Raw genomic sequence first — 25,599 nt, forward strand, 5'->3', positions numbered from 1 at the left:
TCTTGACGCAACCATGGTTTCGGACGACGAGGATCTGGATTGCCCTCTTTGCATGGAGGAATTCGATATAGCCGATCGCAATTTTCGCCCTTGTCCTTGTGGCTACCAGGTAAACTAGCTTGGAATAGGAACCCAAAAGAAAGAAAAAGTGGACGTCTCATCACGGATGGCAATATATAGATTTGTCGTTTCTGTTGGCATCACATCAAGTCAAATTTGAACGGGAGATGTCCAGCATGTCGACGCACCTATACGGATCAGATCGTGCAGTTCATTCCTGTCAGCAAGGACGAGATTGTACGGTTCCAGAAGGAAAAGAAGGAAAAGGAACGGCAACATAAGGATATGAAGGATTCGAGCAGAAAGCACTTGTCCAATGTCAGGGTGGTCCAAAAGAATCTTGTCTATGTCCTTGGCCTAAGCTCCAAACATGCGAATGCAGAGGTAAGAGATAAAAAGGGGATTCTATCGATTGAGGAGGAGATCTATGTGACAAAGGGATCCGTTTATTAATTATGTAATTATAGAACGAGCTCTTCAAAAAGTATGGCAAGATTGCAAAGCTTGTTGTAAGCAAACGCACCACTACGCATCAGTCGTCATCCAGCAATGGCAGTCAAACATCCTCAGTTGGCATCTATATCACCTATCAACGCAAAGACGATGCTGCCAAGGCTATTGCGGGTATCAATGGCTCAACTTTTGATGGTCGATCGCTTAGGTATGATATGATAAAGGGTGAATGCGATTGAGCTTGTCATTAATACGTGTTGTTGGATACTAGAGCGTCGTATGGCACCACAAAGTATTGCACCTACTACTTGAGGCATATGGCATGTCCCAATCCCAATTGCATGTATTTGCACGAGCCAGGGGAAGATGTTGACAGTTACACCAAGGATAGCATTGGGTATGGTGGATGGTCTTTTATCCCTTCTTTTTACTTTCTATAACTAACTCGAGTTCTATTTTAGTAAACCCCAGCCAAGTGGATCATCCACAACATCCACGGTGCCTAGCAAACGACCTGCACCTGCTCAAGCCAAGCCTGCTACAACCACTCGTGCTGCATTGGGTGAATCCTCATCTTCTACCTCCACTTCGCAAATGGCTGTGGAACCTGCTTCACCACCAAAGAAATCTGCATGGGCGCCTATACCAAAAGTTGTGCCTCCACCACCACCTCCACCTGCGCCTATTGTAGAAGAACAACAGCCATCTTCATCGTCGACAGAGACACCTGCTAATAAGGAAGAGGAGCCTGTGTCAGTGCAGCAGCAACAACAACGACCACTTGAATCAACACCAGCACCAGTAGTGCCATCACCAAAGCAAAGAAAGCAAACACATGCCCCTGAACCAGTCAAGAGTGCATCTGACAAGGCAACCAAACCCATTGCAATTGAAAAGAAACCAGCACTTCCTGCAGCTGCAGCATGGGGCAAAGGTACCACTGGCACGAGTACAGGCACTGGATCGGTGGCATCGAGTCTTGAAAACAGCACCATTACGACACCTGTCAACTTTGGTCCTTCTTTGTCAGACGCGCTTAGTGCACCACAAAAGCCCAAGCACTCTCCGACAATCCCACGCAAAAAGGAAAAGAAGTTGAAGTCCAAGATGGTACGATTGGAAGAGTTTGAAGAAGGTTTAAAGAACAATACCAATGGGCAAAAGGCGCCTGTTGCTGGTGGTAGCAACAATATCAAGGGCAAGGCAGCTGTCACTGGTGGTGGTGGTACAAGTGCATTATCTACCCAATTGCGACGTAGCGGTGAATCAGCATGGCAACCCGTACCTAAGCCCACTCCTGTTGTTATTGCACCAACCAAGTCTGCTGAAACTCCTCAACAACAGCCAAAGGATCAACAACCACAACCACAAAAGGAACAGCAACAGAAGCAAAAGCAAAAGAAACAACCTGCTGCCGCTGCACCTGTGAAGCCAAAGGAGGAACCAGTTTCTGAAAATGTTGTCAAACCAGAGCAAGTGGATAATGTACGACCCAAGGAAGAAGATGTGGTTATGGCTGAACCTGTTCAAGAGCTTCGTGATGATCAACAACAACCCTTGGTGGATCAAAAGGATGAGGCTCTTGAGCTCAAAAAGGAAGAGGATCAGAAAGAGGATCACCGTGATGAGCAACAACAGCCTACTGTATCCTTGCAGAAACCTGAAGCTAAGCCCGAGGAAGACAAAGTTGTGGTGGATCAACAAGTGGATCATGTGGAGGAAGAATACGTGGAGTCGACAAGTGCAAAGGTATCATCACCATCCCCTGAATTCAGTGTACAAGCCCAGCCATCCTTTACCAGTTACGTGCTTGGTGATTTGATGGTGGATGACGTGAACCAGCAAGATGAACATGGCAGCTTGGATGATGAAGGTGGTTTATCGAGTCTCAAGGCTGATTTGGCATCAGAGGATGATGAAGGACGTTTGTATGATCATATGTCGCGATCTGAAAAAGTACAACAAGATGAGTTGGGAGGTACATCACCATTGGGAGCTCTTGATCATGGAATGATTCAACCATCACCCGAACGACCACCTTTGTTGGATGAACAATTGGATCACGTGCATTTCCATACCATTCATCAACAACAGCATGGACCCTCTCCTACATTATTGGATGATTTGCGAATGCCAATGGAACAACATGGCAGTGGACGTGCTCATGGGCCTCCTCCTGGATTCAGTGGACCACCTGAATGGCAATCGCATCACTTTGATCCATTTAATGGTCAAGATCCTGCAGCTGCTCGTCGTTTACAGCACTCTCAACAAATGTTGGAAGCATCAGGTTTATTCCCAGGATTTGGAAGACCACCTCCACCTCCACCACCTTCTTTGTTTGATTTCCATGGCAACACGCCACCTCCACCACCAGGCATGTTTGGTTTACCGCAACCCATGTTACGTCAACCTCCACCACCTCATCACCATCATCAACCTCCACCTCCACCCCATCATCCTCATCGTCATCCTGATTTCATGAACATGCCACCAGGTCTTGGTCCAATGGGGGGTCCTCAACATCATCCACCACCACAACCTCCACAGCAACAACAATCACCCATGGAGAATCATCATCACGACATGATGCATTTGGAAAACAATATGCAGAGATTGAGTATGCATCAGCAACAACAACAACATCCTAATGGACCGATGGCGGAACATAGGGAAGACCCTGTTCGATCGATGCAAGATGATCTACGAGCCCTGTTACCTAATGTGAATATCAGCTTCAGTCCTATGCGTGATGAGGATCCTTCACACAAGCCCCATACCCCAGAAATAGAAGATCCTTTCCATCGTCGTCCATCCGATTTGAGCAGCAACACGCCTATCTTACAGCATGAATCGGATCAACAACAACAGCAACATGACAAGATTCTTTCGACATTGACCAACAATAGCTCAGCAGTCCACAAGCCTGATGCTTATCCTGAAGAAGAGGAGGAGAAGGAGAAGGAAAATGTTGGCAAGGACTCTGATGTGAAGCAAGAAGCACAAAACTTTTTCGGCGAGTTTTTGCGAAAGGCAGCTGCATCGACACCTCATCTCATGAATGGACAACATTACAAAGGTAAGAGAGAAGAAGGATGATGAGAAGGGATATGGTGTATTCATTCATTTGTGTATGTATATATAGAACCAGGATCGATGCCTTTCCAAGATCCAGCCATCATGTCAGTAAGAATGAGCAATGGTAGCCCTGGACCCGCAGCAGCTGTGATGAATGAGAGGAGGGATATGACAGAATCACAAAATGCCATTTTGCAAATCTTGGGAGCTCAACCACAAGCATCTGCAGAGCATACGCGATTTCCAATGGAAAGACCTGGTTTCGATGCACCCTTATCCACACCACCTGCACATCAAGATATGATGAACAAACCACCTTTTGATATGTTCTTATCTCCGCATCAACAACAACAACAGGATCACCATCATCATCATCAATCTATGCGACAACCACCACCACCGCCCATGTCATTCCATCATCAACAACATCCCCAACATCAACCACCGCCACAACAACAGCAACAACCCCCATCATTCATGTCTGGTAACTTTGGAGAAATGCCTATGGGTATGATGCCACCACCACCCCATCATTTACAACAACAACATCATCATCATCCACCGCCATTTGGTCAACAACAACAACATGAACAACCCCCACCGCCACCACCGCCAGGTATGATGCATCCTGGTGGCAACAACAATAATGGTGGTCCTCCTCATCCTCCTCCTCCACATCCTTCAATGCACCATCATCATCCTCATCATCCGCATGGACCTCCCCCTCCGCTGGCTGCATTAATGGAAATGAAATTCAGACAACAGCAACAGCAGCAACATCGGAATGGCAACTTGCCACCTGGTCTCTTTCCCAGTGGCGGTGGTGAAGGATTATAGGATTTGACATCAATGTGTGTGCGTGAGTGTATCTATCTCTCTCCCTCAATCTCCCCTCTCTCACTCTCTCTCCTCTCCCTCCTCAATTGTTTGCGTTTTTTTCCTTTTTCTTCTTTTGTCATAATGAAACCTGGGCTTTTTTTTCGATTGAACTGATGGAATACTTGAAAATGTACATAAAACGCATGGCTATAGACGTGATTTGATGGATAATAAAAAAGTGTTGTGAAGTATCTCTCTCTCTATAAATTATCATACTGAATTGCGTCGTCGTTGTTGATTGGGTGATAGTGGCATGGTGTTTCTACTACTACTAATACCAGTGGCAGCAGTAGCAGTAGCAGTGGTGGTGGTATTGACGAGGATGGTGGAACGTTTCGAAGAGGAGGGTTGTGATGAAAGAGGCATCATGCTTTGTCGACTGGTAAGAGGAGCACGTTTCCTATAGATTGAACGACGTACAATGGTAGGACGACGTTTACGTACACTGGTGGTGGTGGTGGTGATGATACGTGAAGGAGAAGTGGTGGATGTTGTTGTCGTAGGCATTGGCTGTTGTTGTAAATCCTCATCATCATCATCATCATCCCGGCCAGCGAGATTAGTTTTGTTGTCATCATCATGATAAGCACCAGGAAGTGAAAGACGCCTTGAATTGTCCATGTTGTTATTGGGACCCATGATGAGATTGCCTAGTGCAAAGAGACAAGCCCAAGCAACCATGCCTGAAAGACTCGGTGGTGCTGCATTGAAAAGGGTGGTGATAAGTGCATGGGGTATATGCAAAAGGGGTACGATAAAGAGAGCAGTAAAATGATCATGCTGTTGATGCTCTTGTTGACTACTAAGATCGCGAGATAACGAATCAACCATAGCCATGGATGTATCAAGTCGTTGAAACGATTCGAGGAGTGGTGCTGTTTCAATAGGAGGTGGATGTGGTGGTGGAAAGGGGCGTCGTCGTAGTGGTGGATGTGGTGGTGGAACTGACATTGTATTATTACTACTACTACTTGTCGCGATCAAAGACGAAGACGACGAAAAAGACTTGGGCCTAGGTAACCTTGAACTGGTTCGCACACTGCGTCGTTGTTGCTGTTGCTCTAATATTTTACCACGTTCACGCTCGAGTCCATGCACTGCATCATTGGCTTCACGGATGAGATTGGCGAGAATATCAGATATGCGATCGAGCTCATCGTCATGGTTGTCTTCTTTTTCGAAATGGCGTTCGTCTTTTGGTGCAGTCCTGGTGGGTTGTGTGTATCGCCGAGGCCTCGAACTAGAACCCGTGGTGGTAACGGTGGAAGCTGTAGTTGTGGTATTGGGTAATGGGACAATAGGCGTTGATACTGAAAAGAAGGGATCTGGCTTGATGAAAGTATCTTGTTCAGGAGGAGGCGTATTCTAGTAGTAGTCAATCGATATTAGAGGCATTGAATAAATATAGTTATGTACATGTACCATGCCAGTTGGGTAGAATCAATAGCGTTTGTTTTTTTGCGTAAGCGTGATGTTGGACCTTTTCTGCCGGGTACAGCAAAAAAAGGAAAAGGGAAAAAGAGGTGTGCGTAGTAGAAAGATTGGGATGATTATGCTTTTACACCCACAGTAGCCATTACATGTGCACACTTTATTCTTACCCCCACAACCCCCATCACCCATACTCTCCGACTCATTGTATGTGCATGTGACAGAGAACAAGAGAATATTGTATCATGCACCATTACACACAATGGAGCACAGGTCAGCTCTTTGATTCTCATGTGAGGAGAGGTCTTGTATTGGTGGATCGAATATCCCCATTGTGTCATGCGAGACACTCACACACACACATACTCTCTCCTTGAATGTGCTGCTTCTACTCACTCCCCCACACGATCAACCTGTCAGAAGTATAAAGATACTATCGGCACCTAGATCACAAAATGACATTTGCATACATAATCAATTTGCAATTATGCAGCAATCTCTCTCTCTCACACTCTCTCATCGTACCAATCAATAATAGACAACAAAGCAGCAGATGATTCATCTTTTTCTTTTGTGGAAAGCCAAGAGACCTCATTTGATGCTTACAAACTATCAATTCCCTCCCCTGGAAACCCCCAAAACTTTCACAATTAGGGTACAATGGGATACATTTATCAAAAAAGTCATTCATGTCGTGGCGTAATCTATTTGGCTTTAGCATGTGCCTGAACTTGCAGGTTACACAAATTCAATCCTGCATTCAGTGCCCGCGTGCAAGACTCTATATATATGTACAATCAACCATCTCGTTGCATAATACACCTAACAATGATCAACTCGCTTTTTCGATAGATACCGAATACAAAGAGCAGCTTGGGCTATCGAAAAAAGGGGGCGAGGTGGAGAACAAGGAGCAAAAGGGATTCCACTTTAGTTACTCGGCGATGACGGACCTTCCCAGTTAATAATCCTCGTGGAGTGTTGCCCTGCTGTGCATGAAAAGGGCACAGATCATTACCTTATCAAAACAAAGGGTTCCTTTCAAATAGTGTACTGAGATGGGATTTAGGATGGGTGAGAAAATGAAACACACTCACACTCACACCCGCTGAGATAGGGTCAAGTAATAATACAGCTTGAATTGCTCTCTCATTCTTTCTTTCTTTCTTTTACCTCCTTAACCCCATTTTATGGATAATGATGGTTGTCTAGCTTTATGCAATCATCATCCCACACATTTGTGTATACAGAAATAGACACATACACAATGACCCCCGGCTGTTGTTGTTGATGCTGCTGCATACGCTGGTCAAAATTCATTGGTTACTGTGGCGCTATATGCAACATGCCGTATCCGGCATTGATCTTCTTTACATGCATACATTTTGAGCAAGGACATGGATAATTGACTAGTTGATCATTACAACAAACTTTTGGCGGAGGCCTATACATCAATTAACTCTATGCTACTATAAGACTATGATCGGAAGACAATGGAGATGTTGTATGCAATAATGAAAATCAGGGCTTTATTGGATGATGATCCAAATCTTCAACACAGCAGGGTGTAAATAGCTCATGTGCATGATTGGGTACCGGATCAATCTGATTAACCGGCAGCAGCATACACCACGCGGGTATGTATGTGATGATAATGGGTGTTGTAATGATCCACCACCTGACGACATCACATGTATCATGAGCTCACTCACACATGTTGTCCCATTCATTAATAAATGAAACAATGTCCATTTGCATTAGACGTATTATGCTCTAAGGAGAAGAAAGGCGCCAAGAGAAAATGAATGTGTGTGTGGCTGGCAACAAAAAGCAAGCGGTCGATCATGTTTCTCACACCACATTTCATTGCCGAAAGTCCGCTTTAGCATGTTTGCATTATTGGTGTAAGCGCGCTGCTACGTGTGTGTGTGTTGATTAGCAACAACATCCTCGGTCATCTTTTTGTAACGACAAAGGCCACTAAATGTGGTGTATGTGTGACTCGACGACAGGAGCTTACAACCAGCGGGGGAGCAACAATATTAAGTCAAATTGCCACGTTGTACAAGCTGCTGCTTGTAGACAAGCGTACAATGAGATAGGAAGAAAATCTGTACATCGATCCCTTTTTATTAACAACTTCCATCCATGTATTCTGCAAGGGTGAATGTAAAAGCGTTGTCATGATGGAGCGGGTAATAAATGGTATCAAATACATGAATGAGGGCATAAATGGGAAGACATTGGTGAATGTAGTATTTAGCCAAGGGGGGTAAGCGACAAGAGTCTTCACCTTCCAAGAAAAGTAGCAAGCCTTGCTTGTGAGATTGCCCTTACGCGCACCAAAATTTGTATTTGTACAACACCAGTGATCCTATTAGGCTTGTCCTCATCGACTACTATTGTCCAGCCTTTCTCTTTTCTCTTTTTCTACTCTCTACCACTCATCTCTCCAATCCCTCACACGGGAAATGCACTCCTTCTAATCCTGTGAATATATTCCTTTTCTCTCTTCTCTCTCTCCTCCATCGCAACTACGGCAATAAGTATACGAGCAACAACAACAACCAACAACAACAACTACAACTCTTATTGCATTCTCTCTCCTCACACTCACTCGTAACCCTTTGCTCATCCATTGCCTACCACTACCACCAAAAACACACCCATTCCTTTCTTTCATCGCGTCACTTTTCGGCACCCTATCAACAACACCTATTATTATATACGACACACCCGTGAATATATATCTTCCAAGCTTATATACGTATAATGATATCCTCTCCTCGCTCTAGTATCCACAATCAGAAAGCAAAGGTAACATCATTACCCATAGTGGATCTACCCCCATCTATAGCTACTAACGTATGCATACACTACTACACAGCTCGCAGCGGATTACAATGATCTCCTCCGACAACTCTCTTCACCTAAGATCACAGTCATTGGATGCTATACCATTGGTGATACCATTGGTGAGGTACGTCATATTCATAAGAGTGGTGGCTGTTTAAGGGGGGGCACTGGCTGATTGCATACATACTTACATACATACATACATACATTAGGGTACCTATGGCAAAGTGAAGCTTGGCACACATCAGATCACAGGCAAACAAGTCGCCATTAAAAAGATCAGCAAGCAACATGCTCCGCTCATGGCGCGTGAAATCCATCATCACCGACAACTACGACATCCTAATATCATCGCCTTGTATGAAGTCCTATCCACCGAATCAGCTATCTTCATCGTATCCGAATACTGCCCCAATGGCGAATTATTCGACTTGTTGACTGAAACAGGTCGTTTTACGGAGCAACAGGCTCAACGCTATTTCCGGCAACTTGTCGACGCCATCCACTACTGTCACGAACGTAACATTGTACACAGGTAAAAACCCTATTACAATGATGTCAATGATGACCACCCCCTTTTCTCTAACACTTTTTGGTTTCAAGGGATCTCAAACTTGAGAACATCTTGCTGGATATGGATCACAATGCAAAGATCTGCGACTTTGGATTCGCTCGTCATGCCGAAGACAAGCAACTTTTGGAAACGTTTTGTGGAAGTCTAGCGTATTCGGCCCCTGAGATGATTAACCAAAAACGGTACACGGGTCCTGGTAAGTTTTTTCTTTGTTGCATTAAATTCCCCCTTCCTTCTCCTCCCTGAATGTTTTGTTGCTCATGGTTACTCTGTTGCCATAGAAACCGATATTTGGTCGCTTGGTATCATCTTGTACACTTTATTGGCTGGCGAGTTACCTTTTGACGATGACAGTGAAATCGTGATGCGCCGAAAGATTGTCAACACCATTGAGCCAACCATAAGCATTCTTGCTTTGAGATCCGTATCTTGTTGCTGCCAGAGGTACCATAATCCAACGTGTCCAAGCTACAGTAAGTGAAGTGTAAGGTAACAATAGCATTCGCTTTTCATGTTGACATACCCATAGTAACAATAGGTTGCGACCCTCCCTGACGACAACCATGGAAAGCATACACACGACACACGACGCCCCCTTTGGATCTCGTATAAACGCGAGAATAGTAAACTACACGTGAACTTTAGTATCTCAATGTCCAGCTTGAATGGTAAAGTAATGCAGCGATGGAACGTACATGTTGTATTGCAATGGAAGCATGAGTCATGGGCAGATCGCGCGCGTACTTGCTGTTGAATGTCTGCAACTGGAAAGCGTCGCCATTGACCACATGTTCAACCCAATGGACGCTGTACATTGGAAGGAATGCCAGCAATTAACGCGTTGTAGTTTGTAAATGGAGACACGCTTACCTTTTTTGTGAAGTGGAAGTGAAGAAGAGTGGCCTCTTTGTTCCTCCTGTTCGCTCCAATTCGTGCACTCCATGCCACCCCGCTTGCTACAGCTATTACTGTTTATACGTACCCTCAACAATATCCTAAGCTCTTAGCTCCATAAGATTGATCATTGCTCAAGACTTCAATTGAGAACAGCCCTCGTAATTAAGCTGTTAGGTCTGTGCGCATCACATCGATTGATTAGTTATGCAACTCCACCCCTGAACCAACTTGTGTAGCCTACTGTGTAACCTTACCAAATATATGATATCTCGCTTTCCACCTTTCACGTTTGCAGTTCCCCTTTCAATGCAGAAAACAACCAAGTGATCCACTCCTTGCACATCTAAGCTGATCGTACGATACCCAAAGTATTATGTTGAATCCCAATTTTCATTTAATAAAAAGTCGAAGAACACGTAGACACGGTATTGTGGACGATGCTTATGAGGTAGATACATGATACATAAGGGAACAATATAGCCAAATTGAATAGGGCACATATGGGAGAAACATATAGGATCATCAGGGATAATTGTATCATCCTATACTTGATTGCTATCTTCATGCTCACCCTTCATCCATGATTGCAAAATAGGTGCTGTATATGCTTTGGGTCGAGTATTCCAATATCATCCATAGCTGTGAAACACCTCCTTTCGTCAAAGGTATAAGCCATCTCCTCAATTCCATCCGAACCATCACCATCCTCAGCCGTATTCACGTGGCACGATCCATCGTTCCTGCCGATGAGGCGCCAAGCAACCAAAGTAAGATTCCAGGACTTCTCATCACTGCACTTGATCGCATCCTTCCATCCATAACCAATGTAAACCCAATATTGCGGCTGACATGTTTCCTTTTCCATCCGGCTGTTGGTCAATCCCTTTCCTTGGTCATTATCCATAGCAGCTCACAGCTTGACCAGCTGAAGGTTGCTTGTATTGCGGCGTAGTTGACGGCTGATATGGTGTCATCCAAACTAGACATCACGTTCTAAATTGGCCAAGGGAATTAAACCAGGCAGTGTATCCACTTCCTTCCATCACATGTACCAAAACACTCCATCGTTCAGACCCATATCCATATCCATAGGAATTCGTATGTATTGAAATAAGTTGCTACACATAAATAAAGTTGCTTGTATACATGGCTAGCTGCTGTCGCACGTAACAAAGACAGGCTGTAGGCAAGATGCTGCAAGTAGAGAACGCTGTTTGAGACAATAGAGTAAAGACCCTTGCTAATAACGACTGCTGCAATGAATGCTGTTACGGTTGGTCGTGGTAGACGAGTGTACAAGAGAAGGTGTAGTATCCAGAAAAGGCTCGTGTGATGTAGGGGGTTGCCGTTCAGTCAAAGACAATCGGATCAAGATAGCTGTGGGATCGACATGATGGGTTGAAGCAGGGCAATCGTTCGCAGGTGGTAGTTGTATACTTGAATGGGCCAACAGTTGAGAATGCGGGGAAGAGGGGAAGAAGTTGAGGTGGAAGGAGTGTAAATTAAATGATCGGACACTTCTTGTTTTAATGCATGAACACTGTACATCAATCCTTGATTATGAGATTGCCCTTCTCGAACCTGAAACTTTCACACAACATGCTCTTGTACATGCTGTTCATGTTTCTCTAAAAAAGACCTCATGTTTCATTTGAAAATTTGGAATGGGGATATATAGCCTAATCTATCGTCGTCATACTACAGCGAGGTCGATGGTCCTCGCATCGAAGAATAGACATTGGAATCTTTGAAGTACACCTTAGTGTGCTTACAAGAATATAACACCAGGCGAAAGTCATTGGCTACAATGAGAGCTGACTTGCGACAACGACGACTTTTTCATCCTTACAGCTACGACTTTCCTTTACAGCTACGGTTTTTACATCCTTGGACTTTGACACCGGTTGCACAAGGTGCACTTTGTATCATTCGCCTTACCCATTCCCAGCACTCTCCTCTGCCTTCTTTTTCATCTGCTTACAGCTACAGGTTTCTTTTATCCACAACCATTACATACAACTTTTCTTACACGCATTGTTCACCTGTAACGTATGGATGCATACTTATGGTACATAACAGCTACTTACATCACCACTGGCTGTATCTGAAGAAAGAGGCAAAGGGCTTGTTTCACAAAGCAAAGAAGCAATCATCCCGACATTTTCTGCAGCCGCCCTTCTTCCCCACTTGTTTACGTCAACTTGATCCGTTTATTGTCATCTCGATTGGAAGCTGTAAGCGATGTCTACATTAGAGAGGAATGGGTTGAATCCTGTCAACTAAGCATGTGAACAAGTAGTGCATCGACACGACTCAGCGTCACGCAAGGCACAACACACGACCCGACGACGACAACGATATCTGATACAGCACCTAGCATCCACCTCAATAGTGACAATAAGCTCGTGTCCCAACACTCGATGACTTCATTCCATCATTTACCGACCGAGATCTTGTGCCATGTGTTGAGTGGTTTCGATACAGCGGATATACTAGCCGGCTCATACTTGGTCTCCAAAACGTGGCATACACGACTCATACAATGCGCTCCATTGTGGATCCACGTCAAGACCGAAAAGGAGCAATTTTCACCAAGGGCGCTATTACCTGTGGCCCATCATATCCAGAAACTCGACATCATTGATCATCATCACCCATGGCTACAGTTGCTATTTGAGGATATCAAACGAGGCGTATTTGTCAATCTACGGCATCTCAAACTTAATCTACGTAAGACTTGTCAGATCCCTTTTCCTCTTGAACACGACTGATGGATGTATACATATCATTGAAAGCTTTCGATCATAGCATTGACTTGTTCAGTGGACTTTCGATCCTTGGCAACACGCTGACAACACTCAACATAAGTCTACATGATCCAGCATTAAGCCTCGCCTCTGTGATGACCGCTTGTCCCAATCTCAGATGTCTTGAATTCAACAGCCCTTTTTGGTACGGTAGCTATGGCGACGATTTGGATATTTACCCCTCCGCAAAATTGAGAGCGCTCAAATTGGACAACTATTCCACTCGTCCCTTGTTACGGCATGAATTGATTTGGGTGCTTTCTCGATTGGGGAATGGATTACGCGTTCTTAACGTTCCTGTGTGTGATCGTGATCTCGATGTGGTGGAGCTATGCTGTCCTCATTTACATACATTGACATGCGGTGCCTATCTGATTGTTCCAGCACATGATACCACAGAGGAATCGTTATCATTAGACGACATTGAAGCTGACAACAACAACAACAACAATGGATTGAGACATTTGACAATGGCACCACAAGATTTACGACTATTCCTTGGCTTGATGAGGAAGCACAGCGATACCCTGGAAACGATGCAATTATGGTTGAATACGCCATTGTATGGTGGTGACATCTTTTCTGAAAGCGGACGTATCATACGGCACCTGCAATTGAATCGGTTGAATTCGCTCTCGATCGTCACAGTACCAGGATTCAGGATGGATCGTTTCTTAGAAATGATGCGAGGCATGTGCCGACCATCACTTCACAAACTCTATTTACAAGGCGATCGCAGCATCCCCAGCCCATCTTTACCCGACATGCCGCATCTCAAGTGCTTACGCCTATGTCAACTTGATGAGACAATCGAACATCACATGACATCCTATTTCACACGACTAGCAGCAATGGGTGATGCATGCCCAATGACCACTATTGAGATTTATGATGTCGCGTTTACGGATCAGACATTTTCATTGCTTGCAAAGATACAAACTTTAAAGTGCATCAAGATCGTCTCCGGTCCCAGGGATTCATGGTCTGAAAATGGCATCATTGATTTCTTCATCAACACACAAAGCTCAATACAAACTGTGGGTCTTTTCCTTCCTCAAATCAATGACAAGATATTGGACGCAGTGGGTGACTTGCCCTTTGTAAAGAGATTACTGCTGGTACAAAAGCTTCCCTTGGAGAGGATAACTCGATTCAAAAACACATACCCTGCCATTCAAGTAATTAAATTAGACAAAAGAGAATATCATCTTTGTTGTTGTACTATATAGTGGATAAAACTTGGATTGTAATCAATGCTCATACAAAGCTGTTTATCTATAAGCGTGTTATATAACAAGATGATCTCATTTACATTATTATAGATGTCAGCAAAAGGCGTAAATGTCGCGTTCCTTTTCTTTCATCCCCTCGACACGCAACCTTGGGTATCTATTTCTAAAGGTGTGCACCGAATCGATTGGTACATGCTTCGAAAGCGTCACCCTTCTTAATGATGGTATCCTTGCCATGATATCGAGTGCTGACCATGACATCGGTGTGAAATCCAGTACCACGTTCCTTAATGCGCTCCTGGTTTCATTAAAGAATTGTTGAACGGCATGATCCGTGAAAGATAGGTCGTGATCGTCAGTGAATGAAAGTGTAAAGTCCTTCAAAGTGCCAATCCTTGCGAGGAGCATCAAGTCACGATCTGTGATATCCACATTGCGAAACTCCAGAGAGATCAAGGTGACTTTTTTGTTGTTGTCAATGCTGCACAAACGATCCCAGTAGATTGCCATATACTCGTGAAGTACTATGCTATCCAATCGCAATGATTTCAAGGTTCTCAAGTTGCACAAATGGCGTGTCAATGGCTTCATGTGTAATTTCTCCAAGCTGAGCACTCGAAGGGATTCTTGGCATGTATCAAGTATAGCTGCAGCAATCCTGGTTCCAGCGTCACGATCTCGTACCCATCGAATAGACATTGAGTCGAGGCGTTTCATCACAACATCCTTTAGTCGTTCCAATTGATCGCAGCTGCGAAGTAATACCAGGGTCAAATGAAGCGTCTCAAGCGTATCTTTGTATCTTGTCATCAAAGCAACCACGAGGTCAATATGGTGAGGCGCAATGGATAAGTGTCGTAATCCCTTGGTGGATGGTGGTGGTGGTAATATCATCTCGCATCCATGGATACCATCTAATGTTGGGTATCCGCAATTCCAAACAATCGTGTGGATGTCGGGGCAGTATCGCTGCACGTCGCTTATGCATTCTTCTCCACATGGAAATACTGATAATGCTTGGAGGTGTCGTCCCAAATTGGATACGATGGAGATGAGCTGATCGCGTTCAATGTCATCGATGCAATGGTTCTCTATTGTCAACGACCTCAGTTCTCCAGGATACGGTTCAAGTGCATCAAGGTTGAAGAGACCATGCGAGTTTTTGTACACGAGTGAATGAAGAAAAGGGCAAGTCCTTGTCACAACAGCAAGATCCGGAAAGTTTTGCAGTGTTTGGCAATAAAGCGACTTCAAAGTGCATCCCAATTTCTCAAACATTTGAACCAGCAACTGCTTTTCCATATGCTCTTGGCCGCCTATGTAATCCGTTTAAGTCCATTGATGATGATGTTGATGAGTGCGAAGATATCTTACCTAGCATGATGGTGAGATGCGTAATACTTGCAAACGATCCTTGCATGATTTTAGTGTGAAATCCAGTAAGCCAGCGAGAAGAGAGATAAAAGAGACGAAGCCTTTGAACATGATCGCTCACAGTGGATAACGCAATTGGTGATAAATGATCCTCCTGATGCACTGTAACCTTTGTCCATAGATATCCACATTGCAGTAATTGATCACGCCATGTTCTCGATACCATGACGCATGAACGTAAAAGATCAAGCACGTTGATGTTGCTCCATATTTGAATCATGATCTCGGGTGGTAAACGTTGAAAAGGATCACCGGGTGATAGCCTTGCAGAAGAAGCCTTGCTCACGTGATTCGTGGCGCTGTCTTGTTGCATGTCCCTTTGCATGGAGAAGTCAATGGTGTCGACCGGCCGACATTAACCCAATACACACTATAGTTTAGGGCAATGCAATTAGTTTGCTACGCAATGTCGCGTACCCATGGGTCCATTTACCTTTAAAGAAGTCTTGGTGTGGTAGTAAGTTGGGCTGAGCAATGTTGTGGAACAGTATAACGAGGGAGAGAAATGTTTCATGAGGAAAAGCCAAAACTCAATTCACTTTTAATATGCAGCCGTTAGACACATGATTACAGGCTGCAGCTAACGTTTCGGTATCACTTGTGCAGGCTGTATAATATAGTTGACCTTACTTCGTGTTGTCAAGGGAATCATTGGTCCAGCTCCGTTGTGTGTGTAATTCGTACTTGAATAACGTGGTATATAGCACGCACATTGATAAGTATACTTTATTAGTAGATCAATGTATACATGATTACTTTAAAACATCGAGTGATTTGGGAATGGTAGTCATGGCATCATGCATAGCAACCACCCACTTGAAGAAATCACGAGAATGATTGGCTGTATGAGTGGCTGTAGAAAATCAACCAATGGGGAAGGAGAATGGGAAGCTGGCTTTGGATCGGGTTTGTAGGGGAGATTGGATGACAAGAGGAAGGGGTGCGTGCAATAAGCTAGCTCCCTCTTTCTGACAGCACCGTTATCCATCCATCCATCCATCAAAATGTCGACTGCTGAACTCGCCCTTACCTACGCTGCTCTCATCCTTCAGGATGGTGAAGTTGATATGTCTGTATGTATTCATTGGATAAACCCCATCTTGTTGTGTTTTGGGCTTTATTGATAGAGCACACACAATTCAATTCAACCCCATGGTCAACATGGCTAACCTCTTTTTCTACTTCATTCTAGGCTGAGAACCTTCAGACTTTGGTCAAGAAGGCTGGTCTCACTGTTGAGCCTATCTGGTTCTCCATTTTCGCCAAGGCTTTGGAAGGTCAAGACCTTAAGGAACTCTTGAGCGGTTTCAGCGCTCCTGGTGCTGCTCCTGCTGGTGCTGCTGGTGCTGCCCCCGCTGGTGGTGAGGAGAAGAAGGAAGAGGCCAAGGAGGAAGAGGCTGAAGAATCCGATGAGGATATGGGCTTCGGTCTTTTCGACTAAACAATCCATACAACATCCTATCAGCAAATAAAGCCTCTCGCGTAACATTTATCTCCTTTCGCGATCTTTCTCACACACACATGTATATTCCATTAAGTGGCTGGGTAATCCATTTGTGATGGTTGGAGGGGTGTATATGTATATACGTTGATCTGGTGAAGCTGTTGCTATGGTAACATCCCCATTGAAGAGTGGCTTTGTTCTCCCAAAAATTCAACCCTCCTTGATATGAATCATGCCATGATGCACAGGACCATTATCACCATGGCATAACGCTGCCGTATTATGATCACGCACGTCATTGACAAACATGAGCGAAAGTATCTTTTATACAGAATGCGGATTAAGGACACCTTTTCTTGAGCCATGGTCATTGTTTATGCATGAAGCATTCTATACGCTACTAACCAAACCCATGTTTGCATTGATTTAGAGCCAAGTTGGTCTCGCTTGAATAGTACACCATGATGTTGTATCATCCATCAACGTTGACTTACTACATTGATCCAACACGTACTAAAAGATGAGGATGATGATGAACCGGTCTCTTGAGTAGCCATGTATGATTATGTGGATGGCGTCTTGGTTGATGATCCACTATAGACCTCTTCCAATGGATGGTTTTGCGGCGTGACATTTTGCAAACGGACGATGATGGTTGATCCAAGAATTGAATGGTATACGTTTTATGACCAAAAGACGTGTGTAGCCTTGTAAATGGGCCAAGGCATAATGCATTATCTCCAGGAGACAAAACGTCACCTGTAGAATACTCGGAACGCGGAACTACCAATCCGCTTCACGGTGTGACAAACGAAGACCAAGGAATGCGTACATAGAATCGGATTTCCTCAATAACTATGGTAACATTGGCATCGAAACAGCTGATTAGCTTACTGTACATGGAGCTTATTTGTAATTATGGACCTGATGGCAACTCCATCATGTATTCTCTTCTTCACAACCCATTGTATAATACAACTACGCACATCCCATTTTGCTACGTATAAATGCGAGTGAAATAAACGAGTCGCTTAAGCACCATGTCAAGGCTTGTATGCTTCATCCATTGGGAAGTATGTATCATTGGTAGTCGACTAGTGAAAATGATGCATGATAATAACACCAATGCCGTAATACGGTGATCTCTCTGATACACAAAGCTAGAGCATGTAGCGTACCTATGCAGGAACAAGGCAATAACAACAGCATGAAACGGATAATGCATGATACATATCCAACATTTATCTCGTTTTATCGCATGCAGACCAGCATCCATCGAGGTCATAGAATGGCTTTTACAATATGAAAAGGGAGGAGTTAAAGAATTGCTCGGGTAGATGTCAAGTGCTGCGCCATAGCTTTTAGTACCTAGCAACCACTACTTGAACCTGCTCAGCACGTGGCAGGTAACCAAGGCAGCCTGTTCTTAGCACCTAGGCAACCTGACCTTGGCTGGTATCATTTCCATACATACATTCTACCAGCTGCTTGTTGGCACTTGACATCGTAAAGAAGTGGTGATGCTTATAGCAAATCCAAATTTGGTAGCAGGTAGACAAAAACGAATTACTGGGTGGGGGATCGCCAATGATTGGAAAAAGAAAAAAGAATGGGGGAGATGCATATCATGTGTAAAACTAGTTATGGGCATGGGACCTTTTGTGCTGCAATCCTTCTTCTGTTGATGGTTAACTGTAAACAAAACACCATGAATGCAAGTTCCAGACCAAAGAATGGGTTCCAAACCCGTTTCTCCCCGCTTGCTCTTTATCTTTTCGGTTGCATTTATTTCAGATACAAAGCTGGGATTTGAAAACAGTAACAACAAAGAGAGAGAGAGGAAAAGCGCCTTAAAGATGCTATGTTGTTGGGTATTTGGTATAAAAGGTTCGTTTCATTTTCAGTCTCATGGGATCTTGTGATGATAATGGATATACTAAAAGTAAGGTTGCTGCTTTGTGTGGATGCTACACATCACCACCCTTGGAAGGTATGTAATGCAATATGAAAGAAAGGCCTGCTGTTATAGTGCACGTTGTTGTGTAAGTTGTCGTGTTTATATATCCAATAACAAACATTTTGCTTAATTTTGTTACCTCTCTTGTTGATGTGATTCCTTATTTCAGATCTTGGCCACAGTGTGGACACCAAGTTGTAGAATAGTATACCCGGTGGAGTAAACAGTAGTTGTGATGTGGATAGTACGCCCTAACAGCAAGGATGTCTCGGATGATGGTTGTAGTACTGCTTCTTGTTGATGTGTGTGATGATACCATGTTGATGGGAAGAAAGAAAGAAGAATGAAGTGGGCAATAATACACGGTGCTGGGGAGGACCTTACCTTTATATTTAAAGACCAGGACAATTCAGCTCGAGAAAAAAAAAAGCAAATCCCTTTTTGTGAATAATGACCCATAACAAAAGAGAATACATGATTTTGGGTGCAGAGATATGTCTGGTCTCGCATGTGCGTGGGTGTATCAGCAACAACAACACCGTCATTGCCCATCACGGGGATCTTTTTGATTGGAAGGAAAGTCCTTTGATGGATATCAAAAAAACCAGACAGCGGCGACCTATATGCATTTCCTCTCTTGCCTAAAATAAAAAGGGGTTCTTGGTGTACGCATGTTTTTCCTTTCTTTTCTTTGCGCTGTCTTTGGCAAATGATGTCTTTGTTTCCCGATCCATCCTCTTCCTCATTGTTCGCTTTTTCTTTCTTTCTCCTTCAGCAGCATTTCATTGTTATCATACAAGCAATGATGAAGCCATCGTTCTATACTCATCTGCATCCAAGACGCATGTGTCATTTGAGACACGTTGCATAAGTTACTCTATGCCTCACCTTTGTATTTTGGTCTGCCCCATTTTAGGAACCCAAATTTCATCACGGGCACGCACCACTCGGGAGAAACTATACGTCTAATGCAGCACAATCATGGGTAGCATGACAAAAGCAGCTTCTATATTCTTTCTTCTCCTATCATCACGGATGATGAATTCGGCACCTTCTTTGCTGATGATGCTGTTACACCATTCGTCACGGGGATAAAAAGCCATCATGTACCTGGGGTTGACTTGGGGCCCTTGTGTGTCTTGTATGGTTACTCCACGAGTAGGCATGGGTCCTTCATGCCCTCTACCCTATTTTCAATTATCGAGTTGCCATGGTTACAACAAGTGTAAATAAGCTGGGTATGAGAAAACGCCAACATGCATGGTACCAACCGAGAATGACATGCAATAACACACACAAAAGAAGGTAATGTGGTGCAGGTTACTAACCACCACGGGATCTTTATTGGTGTTGTGGTGCACATCAAGTTCGTTTGTTGTCTCTTTTCCCATCGTCGTCAAGCACTTGACATTTTACCCGTTTTCCTCGCATGACAAATATAGGTAAACTTGCTGGTGATTGGATACAGATATGAAGGATCATCGATAAGCTAAGCGGGCCTGGTAATATTGTGTACGATAAGATGGGTACCGAGTCACTGTACGCAATTTGGTGATCACCAAATCATTGTTCGCTTACAACATCTATGGGCTTTATTATAGCGTAATTGCTATCAAACAACTCGTCAAGGTCATTGGAATGGGTACAACAAGGAAACAAGGATGAAGGACAAAATGTGTTGGTGTGCCGCATGTTTGCGGGAAGATCTCTCGATGTTGAATTACACGTCCCGCTAATTCCAGTTGCTTTCCCAGCTTGGCCCGCTTAACCATTGAGCATCAACCATTCTTCCCACCATTATGCCAGCGCTGTATATATCATAGATACAATACCTTAACATGGCTTATCGGCATCAAAATACAATTGCTGCTGAATGACTATAATAACGTTATCGTATAGGGTTGCATACGAAAAGTCATATAGGTCTTAAATGCAAACGATCTTTCTATGAAACAATAAATCGTTTGTAACATGAAAAAATGGCGTGTGTGTGATATGCGAATATTTGTGTTGTGGTGGTGGTGTGTGTATGAGCTGTAATCCTATCCAGGATCATCTCATCAGAATTTAGTTGGGTGCTGATTGCTGAGTGGTGAATCGGAGTAAGGCACGCGTCCTGACGTAGGCGATACACGTTGAGCAAAAACTATAAATTCAGAGCAATCATGCCACCTCTTTTGATCCTCTAGTTTCTCTTTTTCTTTTACACATCACACATAATGGTTGTCCAAGTTGGTATTAACGGGTAAGTCTTTCTCTTACATGGCATGTTGTATGATGTATCTTGTATATTGACAATGGTGGATGACGTATAGTTTCGGTCGTATCGGTCGTATTGTCCTCCGTGCTTCCCTTGAAAACCCCAACGTTCAAGTTGTTGCTGTCAATGACCCCTTCATTGACCTTGAATACATGGTCTACATGTTCAAGTACGACTCCACCCACGGCCGCTTCAAGGGTACCGTTGAGGCTAAGGATGGCAAGCTTATTGTGAACGGCAAGCCTATCACCGTCCACGCTGAACGTGATCCTTCCCAAATCCCCTGGGGCCAAGACAACGCTGCCTATGTTGTTGAGTCCACTGGTGTCTTCACTACCATTGAGAAGGCTAAGGCTCACTTGGTTGGTGGTGCCAAGAAGGTTGTTATCTCTGCTCCTTCTGCTGATGCCCCCATGTTCGTTTGCGGTGTCAACCTTGATTCCTACAAGTCTGAATACCAAGTCATCTCCAACGCCTCTTGCACCACCAACTGCTTGGCTCCCCTTGCTAAGGTCATTGATGACAAGTTCAAGATTGTTGAGGGTCTCATGACCACCGTTCACGCTACCACTGCCACCCAAAAGACCGTTGATGGTCCCTCTGGTAAGGATTGGCGTGCTGGCCGTGGCGCTGGTGCCAACATCATCCCTGCCTCCACTGGTGCTGCTAAGGGTAAGTTTTTGTTGTTGTTATTTGTGTTGGTGGGTTCCGAGGATACCCGGGTGAAGGAGGATGTTATAGCATGGGTGATGTGTGTGTGTTTGCGTATGTGTAACGTGATGCTTATTCGGTATTATGTATAGCTGTTGGCAAGGTCATTCCCCACCTTAACGGCAAGCTTACCGGCATGTCCTTCCGTGTCCCTAACCCCGATGTCTCTGTTGTTGACTTGACTGTTCGCATTGAGCAAGGTGCTTCTTACGATGAGATCAAGGAAGCTATCAAGGCTGCCTCTGAGAACGAGCTTAAGGGCATTCTCGGCTACACTGAGGATGAAGTTGTCTCCACCGATTTCTTGGGTGACAGCCGCTCTTCCATCTTTGATGCCAAGGCTGGTATCTCTCTCAACCCCAACTTTGTCAAGCTCATCTCGTGGTATGACAATGAGTACGGTTACTCCACCCGTGTTGTCGACTTGATCTGCCACGCTGCCAAGGTCGATGGTGCTCTGTAAATTACCAAAAAAAAATACTTTAGTGTACATATACGATTCCACAATCACACACGACAACCATTAAAGAGGAACAATCACCTTTTTGTTTGAACATGACATAATGATCTCGAATGTGTTGTATAATGGTTCTATTTTGTGATGGTCTTCTTTCCCGATAACGACGACAATCATCATCATGATCACCCCGCAATTTGCATGTGCGTAACAAGGTTGCATGGTTTGTCTTCCCCCTCTCCGGTGATAGCCGATTGCCCTGAATGTGATTTTGTAGCATGGCGTGATTTCGAATTCAGACATCCTTTCTTTGATCTTCTTTTTAGGCACCCAGACCAAATAACAAGAAGCATAAGCTGTGGCACATGAGTGCTTCGGGTGGAAAGCGCGTCCATTTTTTCTCACATGTCAAACAAGAGGAGCTATAAGCACATCCGCTCCGGAATTTGCCAATTATAGGTTGTCCATAGCTTCTTGCATCCCGACCCGATTTCGTTTCTCGGAACTAGCAACCCTTTTCTTCATGTGCTGATGATTACCCCGCGTGTGCGTCGTTCCGTGGGAGAGTTGTTGTATTGCCGCATGAACACGTGTCATCATTATGGCTTCAAGATGTCTTTTGAATACGCGATTCAACCCGTATTACACGTGCAATGTTTCAGCTTCATCATATTCCTCGGATCCGTTTATTCATTTGACAAGGAAAAAGTGCATGGATACGTGTATGTGGGGTAAATGGGTGTATCATGGAGACTGATTTGTTTACAAAGTCTACTAATTTTGGTTGCTGCATGATCCTAGGGGTCAAAGGGATGTTCTCTCTTTCTCTTTTCCATACCCAGTACACCTCATCCAACTCATTGAATACCACAACCGCCATCTGCAGAACGTCATTGACACAACAACAAGGCTACATTGAGGCTTCCTCTCCAACAATGGGCACTGCAGCTGAAGCATGGAATGGGTCACTTCAACTCATCAACACCTTGACACAGCTTTTCAATCTGCACACAACTATACGATGCGTTTTATTGTTTATGATGACTGGCGACTTCCACCAAAAGCATGTTCTTGATCCACCAAAAGTATACGAGCCTCTTGCCTTCGACATCGAACAGCAAAGTATGGTGCTTGATTATACACAACTACATCCAGAGTTGATATTGTGGGAGGATCGCATCAAGCTATAGGTAAGATCAATGAAGGATATGGATTGGCAACTGCACATGGTTCTAATAAGGAACGCGATGCTTGGTACCTTATCAAATGGTGAGAATGGGCAATGGCACAAAGGATGGCAGGATCAGCGAAGAGCTATCAAAGGTAGTATCAGCTTAGACTATATGGTGTGAAGAAGGATTGCTACATGGTTGAGGAATAAACGAACATGTCGACACGATATCGTCTTGCAGCTCTGATGGAGGAGAATGGAGGATGACAATGAACACAATACTTACAACAGCTGGATGCAGCTACCTGCACACTTTCAACATGATCAACAGGCAACTATGACATTTTCTCTTACGTCGATATTACGTTGCTCAGCAGAGTATATGATGCAACATGCGCAGAGTGTCGACCTTAGATCCAGCTTTATATTTACCTGATACATTTTCGATTGCATGCATGATACATACCAAAGGCAAGCATCTCATCTCTCCTGCTGAGACACGAAGACCAATGTTTCATTGATGGTATTCTCCAACGACAACGACAAAGTCGCCATCCTAGTACGATAACAGCCACTGGGACTATGCAGCTCATCGTCACCACCAAGTCAATTCAAGACGCACGGGTCATCATTTTACTTGTAAATCAGCCTGGCATTATCAGTATGACACAAGGCAACGCGCTGGGAGTATCCATCGTGACACGAAAAAGGTTGCATCCGATTCATGCAGTATACGAAGTGCATTAAGGAGAGATCATCAGACATCAGCATGACGCATGCCCTCTGCAGCTTTGTATTGTCACTCTAAATATCATTCGACCACAACCACCTCCCATACGCTTTTCATTCCTTCTCTTTCTCCAATACAAACATGCTCGCAACAAGACATCCTGAAGGTGTTCTTTCAGTTACCATATGTATGTCACTCACTACTCTCTTTGATTTGTACATGTATCCATATTATCCATCTAATCACATAGGATACCTCATCCTCATGTAGATGAAGCCAAGGATCTCAAGGATCAAGATATGATTGGGAAGGTGAGGGATTCTTCTATGCTTATTGTTGTTGTATGATACCCTGTTGCTGATATCGTTTACGATCCTCCATGATGAAAAGAATGATCCCTTCATGTGAGTGCCAAGCATTGATCATTTGTATTCATGTCATTTGACAACCGTTTTTTCCCCTTCAGTGAGCTGTGGGTGGATGAGAATCATAAGCAACGTACGAGCGAGGCCAAGAATACCAACAATCCCGTTTACAACGAGACGTTTGCTTTCACTGTTCGGCAAGGGGTCAAGCACAAGCTTTATTTGAAGGTCAAAGACAAGGATATTCTTGGCACGGACAAGATTGGTGAAGCTAAAATCGATCTTCAAGATGTCTTCAATGGCAGTGTCTTTGATGATTGGTATCTATGACGACTCTATGGGATGTTTTCTCCTTTTTTTATGCTGACTATCCATATATAGGATCAACTTGCCTGCCATGCTAGGGCTCTCCAGCCACGGCAAAGTCCATCTTCGAGTCGAATTTGTACCTACGGAGGAACTACCCACCACCACCACCACAAAAGCTTAGCTTGTATCCTGTATACGTGCTTAGGTATCGCTGGAATAAAGGTTTATGCAATCAAAAGGGTACACAAAGGTGATCTGGAATAGCTGGAAGATGTTAGATAACGCCATAAACGCAGGGGTTTGGGGGAATTGTGGGGTCCATAGATTCGTCTTTTCTTGGAAGTCTTCGGTTTCCACTTTTTCTTTGTTATCGCGCCGCCTAGATTGACATCCGATAGGAAATGCCATACAAAGAACCCATAATTATCATCATTATGAGGCGGGCTTTTCATTATGGATCGTTTATGTTTGGCGACCAAATCGAGTAGCGGTAG

General features: G+C 44.1%; 10 protein-coding genes across 10 annotated transcripts; 8 read left to right on the forward strand and 2 right to left on the reverse strand.

Moving 5' to 3' along the window:
- Positions 1-13: 13 nt before the first annotated feature.
- On the forward strand, positions 14-4,428 carry O0I10_001646 (uncharacterized protein; the record flags this gene model as incomplete). The annotated part of the gene is made up of 6 exons (XM_058481738.1): positions 14-109; positions 181-444; positions 528-721; positions 785-910; positions 975-3,592; positions 3,659-4,428. The coding sequence occupies 6 exons, from the start codon at positions 14-16 to the stop codon at positions 4,426-4,428; spliced, it is 4,068 nt and encodes a 1,355-aa protein (XP_058347595.1).
- Positions 4,429-4,680: 252 nt separating this feature from the next.
- O0I10_001647 (uncharacterized protein) lies at positions 4,681-5,895 on the reverse strand (the record flags this gene model as incomplete). Its single annotated transcript, XM_058481739.1, has 2 exons — positions 4,681-5,835; positions 5,893-5,895. The coding sequence occupies 2 exons, from the start codon at positions 5,893-5,895 to the stop codon at positions 4,681-4,683; spliced, it is 1,158 nt and encodes a 385-aa protein (XP_058347596.1).
- Positions 5,896-8,673: 2,778 nt separating this feature from the next.
- On the forward strand, positions 8,674-9,886 carry O0I10_001648 (uncharacterized protein; the record flags this gene model as incomplete). Its single annotated transcript, XM_058481740.1, has 6 exons — positions 8,674-8,718; positions 8,789-8,881; positions 8,970-9,292; positions 9,361-9,527; positions 9,613-9,804; positions 9,870-9,886. 6 exons carry the CDS (start codon positions 8,674-8,676, stop codon positions 9,884-9,886), a joined length of 837 nt encoding a protein of 278 aa, XP_058347597.1.
- A 2,762-nt stretch (positions 9,887-12,648) lies between these two features.
- Positions 12,649-12,999, forward strand: O0I10_001649 (uncharacterized protein; the record flags this gene model as incomplete). Its single annotated transcript, XM_058481741.1, has 1 exon — positions 12,649-12,999. The coding sequence occupies one exon, from the start codon at positions 12,649-12,651 to the stop codon at positions 12,997-12,999; it is 351 nt and encodes a 116-aa protein (XP_058347598.1).
- Positions 13,000-13,130: 131 nt separating this feature from the next.
- O0I10_001650 (uncharacterized protein) lies at positions 13,131-14,264 on the forward strand (the record flags this gene model as incomplete). Its single annotated transcript, XM_058481742.1, has 1 exon — positions 13,131-14,264. One exon carries the CDS (start codon positions 13,131-13,133, stop codon positions 14,262-14,264), a length of 1,134 nt encoding a protein of 377 aa, XP_058347599.1.
- A 96-nt stretch (positions 14,265-14,360) lies between these two features.
- O0I10_001651 (uncharacterized protein) lies at positions 14,361-16,026 on the reverse strand (the record flags this gene model as incomplete). Its single annotated transcript, XM_058481743.1, has 2 exons — positions 14,361-15,583; positions 15,642-16,026. The coding sequence occupies 2 exons, from the start codon at positions 16,024-16,026 to the stop codon at positions 14,361-14,363; spliced, it is 1,608 nt and encodes a 535-aa protein (XP_058347600.1).
- Positions 16,027-16,705: 679 nt separating this feature from the next.
- O0I10_001652 (uncharacterized protein) lies at positions 16,706-17,142 on the forward strand (the record flags this gene model as incomplete). The annotated part of the gene is made up of 2 exons (XM_058481744.1): positions 16,706-16,774; positions 16,894-17,142. 2 exons carry the CDS (start codon positions 16,706-16,708, stop codon positions 17,140-17,142), a joined length of 318 nt encoding a protein of 105 aa, XP_058347601.1.
- A 4,179-nt stretch (positions 17,143-21,321) lies between these two features.
- On the forward strand, positions 21,322-22,536 carry O0I10_001653 (glyceraldehyde-3-phosphate dehydrogenase; the record flags this gene model as incomplete). Its single annotated transcript, XM_058481745.1, has 3 exons — positions 21,322-21,347; positions 21,418-22,034; positions 22,166-22,536. The coding sequence occupies 3 exons, from the start codon at positions 21,322-21,324 to the stop codon at positions 22,534-22,536; spliced, it is 1,014 nt and encodes a 337-aa protein (XP_058347602.1).
- Positions 22,537-23,465: 929 nt separating this feature from the next.
- O0I10_001654 (uncharacterized protein) lies at positions 23,466-23,720 on the forward strand (the record flags this gene model as incomplete). Its single annotated transcript, XM_058481746.1, has 1 exon — positions 23,466-23,720. One exon carries the CDS (start codon positions 23,466-23,468, stop codon positions 23,718-23,720), a length of 255 nt encoding a protein of 84 aa, XP_058347603.1.
- Positions 23,721-24,572: 852 nt separating this feature from the next.
- On the forward strand, positions 24,573-25,286 carry O0I10_001655 (uncharacterized protein; the record flags this gene model as incomplete). The annotated part of the gene is made up of 5 exons (XM_058481747.1): positions 24,573-24,618; positions 24,702-24,742; positions 24,822-24,835; positions 24,898-25,116; positions 25,178-25,286. 5 exons carry the CDS (start codon positions 24,573-24,575, stop codon positions 25,284-25,286), a joined length of 429 nt encoding a protein of 142 aa, XP_058347604.1.
- Between the last annotated feature and the right edge of the window lie 313 nt (positions 25,287-25,599).

Source organism: Lichtheimia ornata, assembly GCF_029851405.1.
Source record: "Lichtheimia ornata isolate CBS 291.66 chromosome Unknown scaffold00004, whole genome shotgun sequence".
NCBI lineage: Eukaryota > Fungi > Mucoromycota > Mucoromycetes > Mucorales > Lichtheimiaceae > Lichtheimia > Lichtheimia ornata.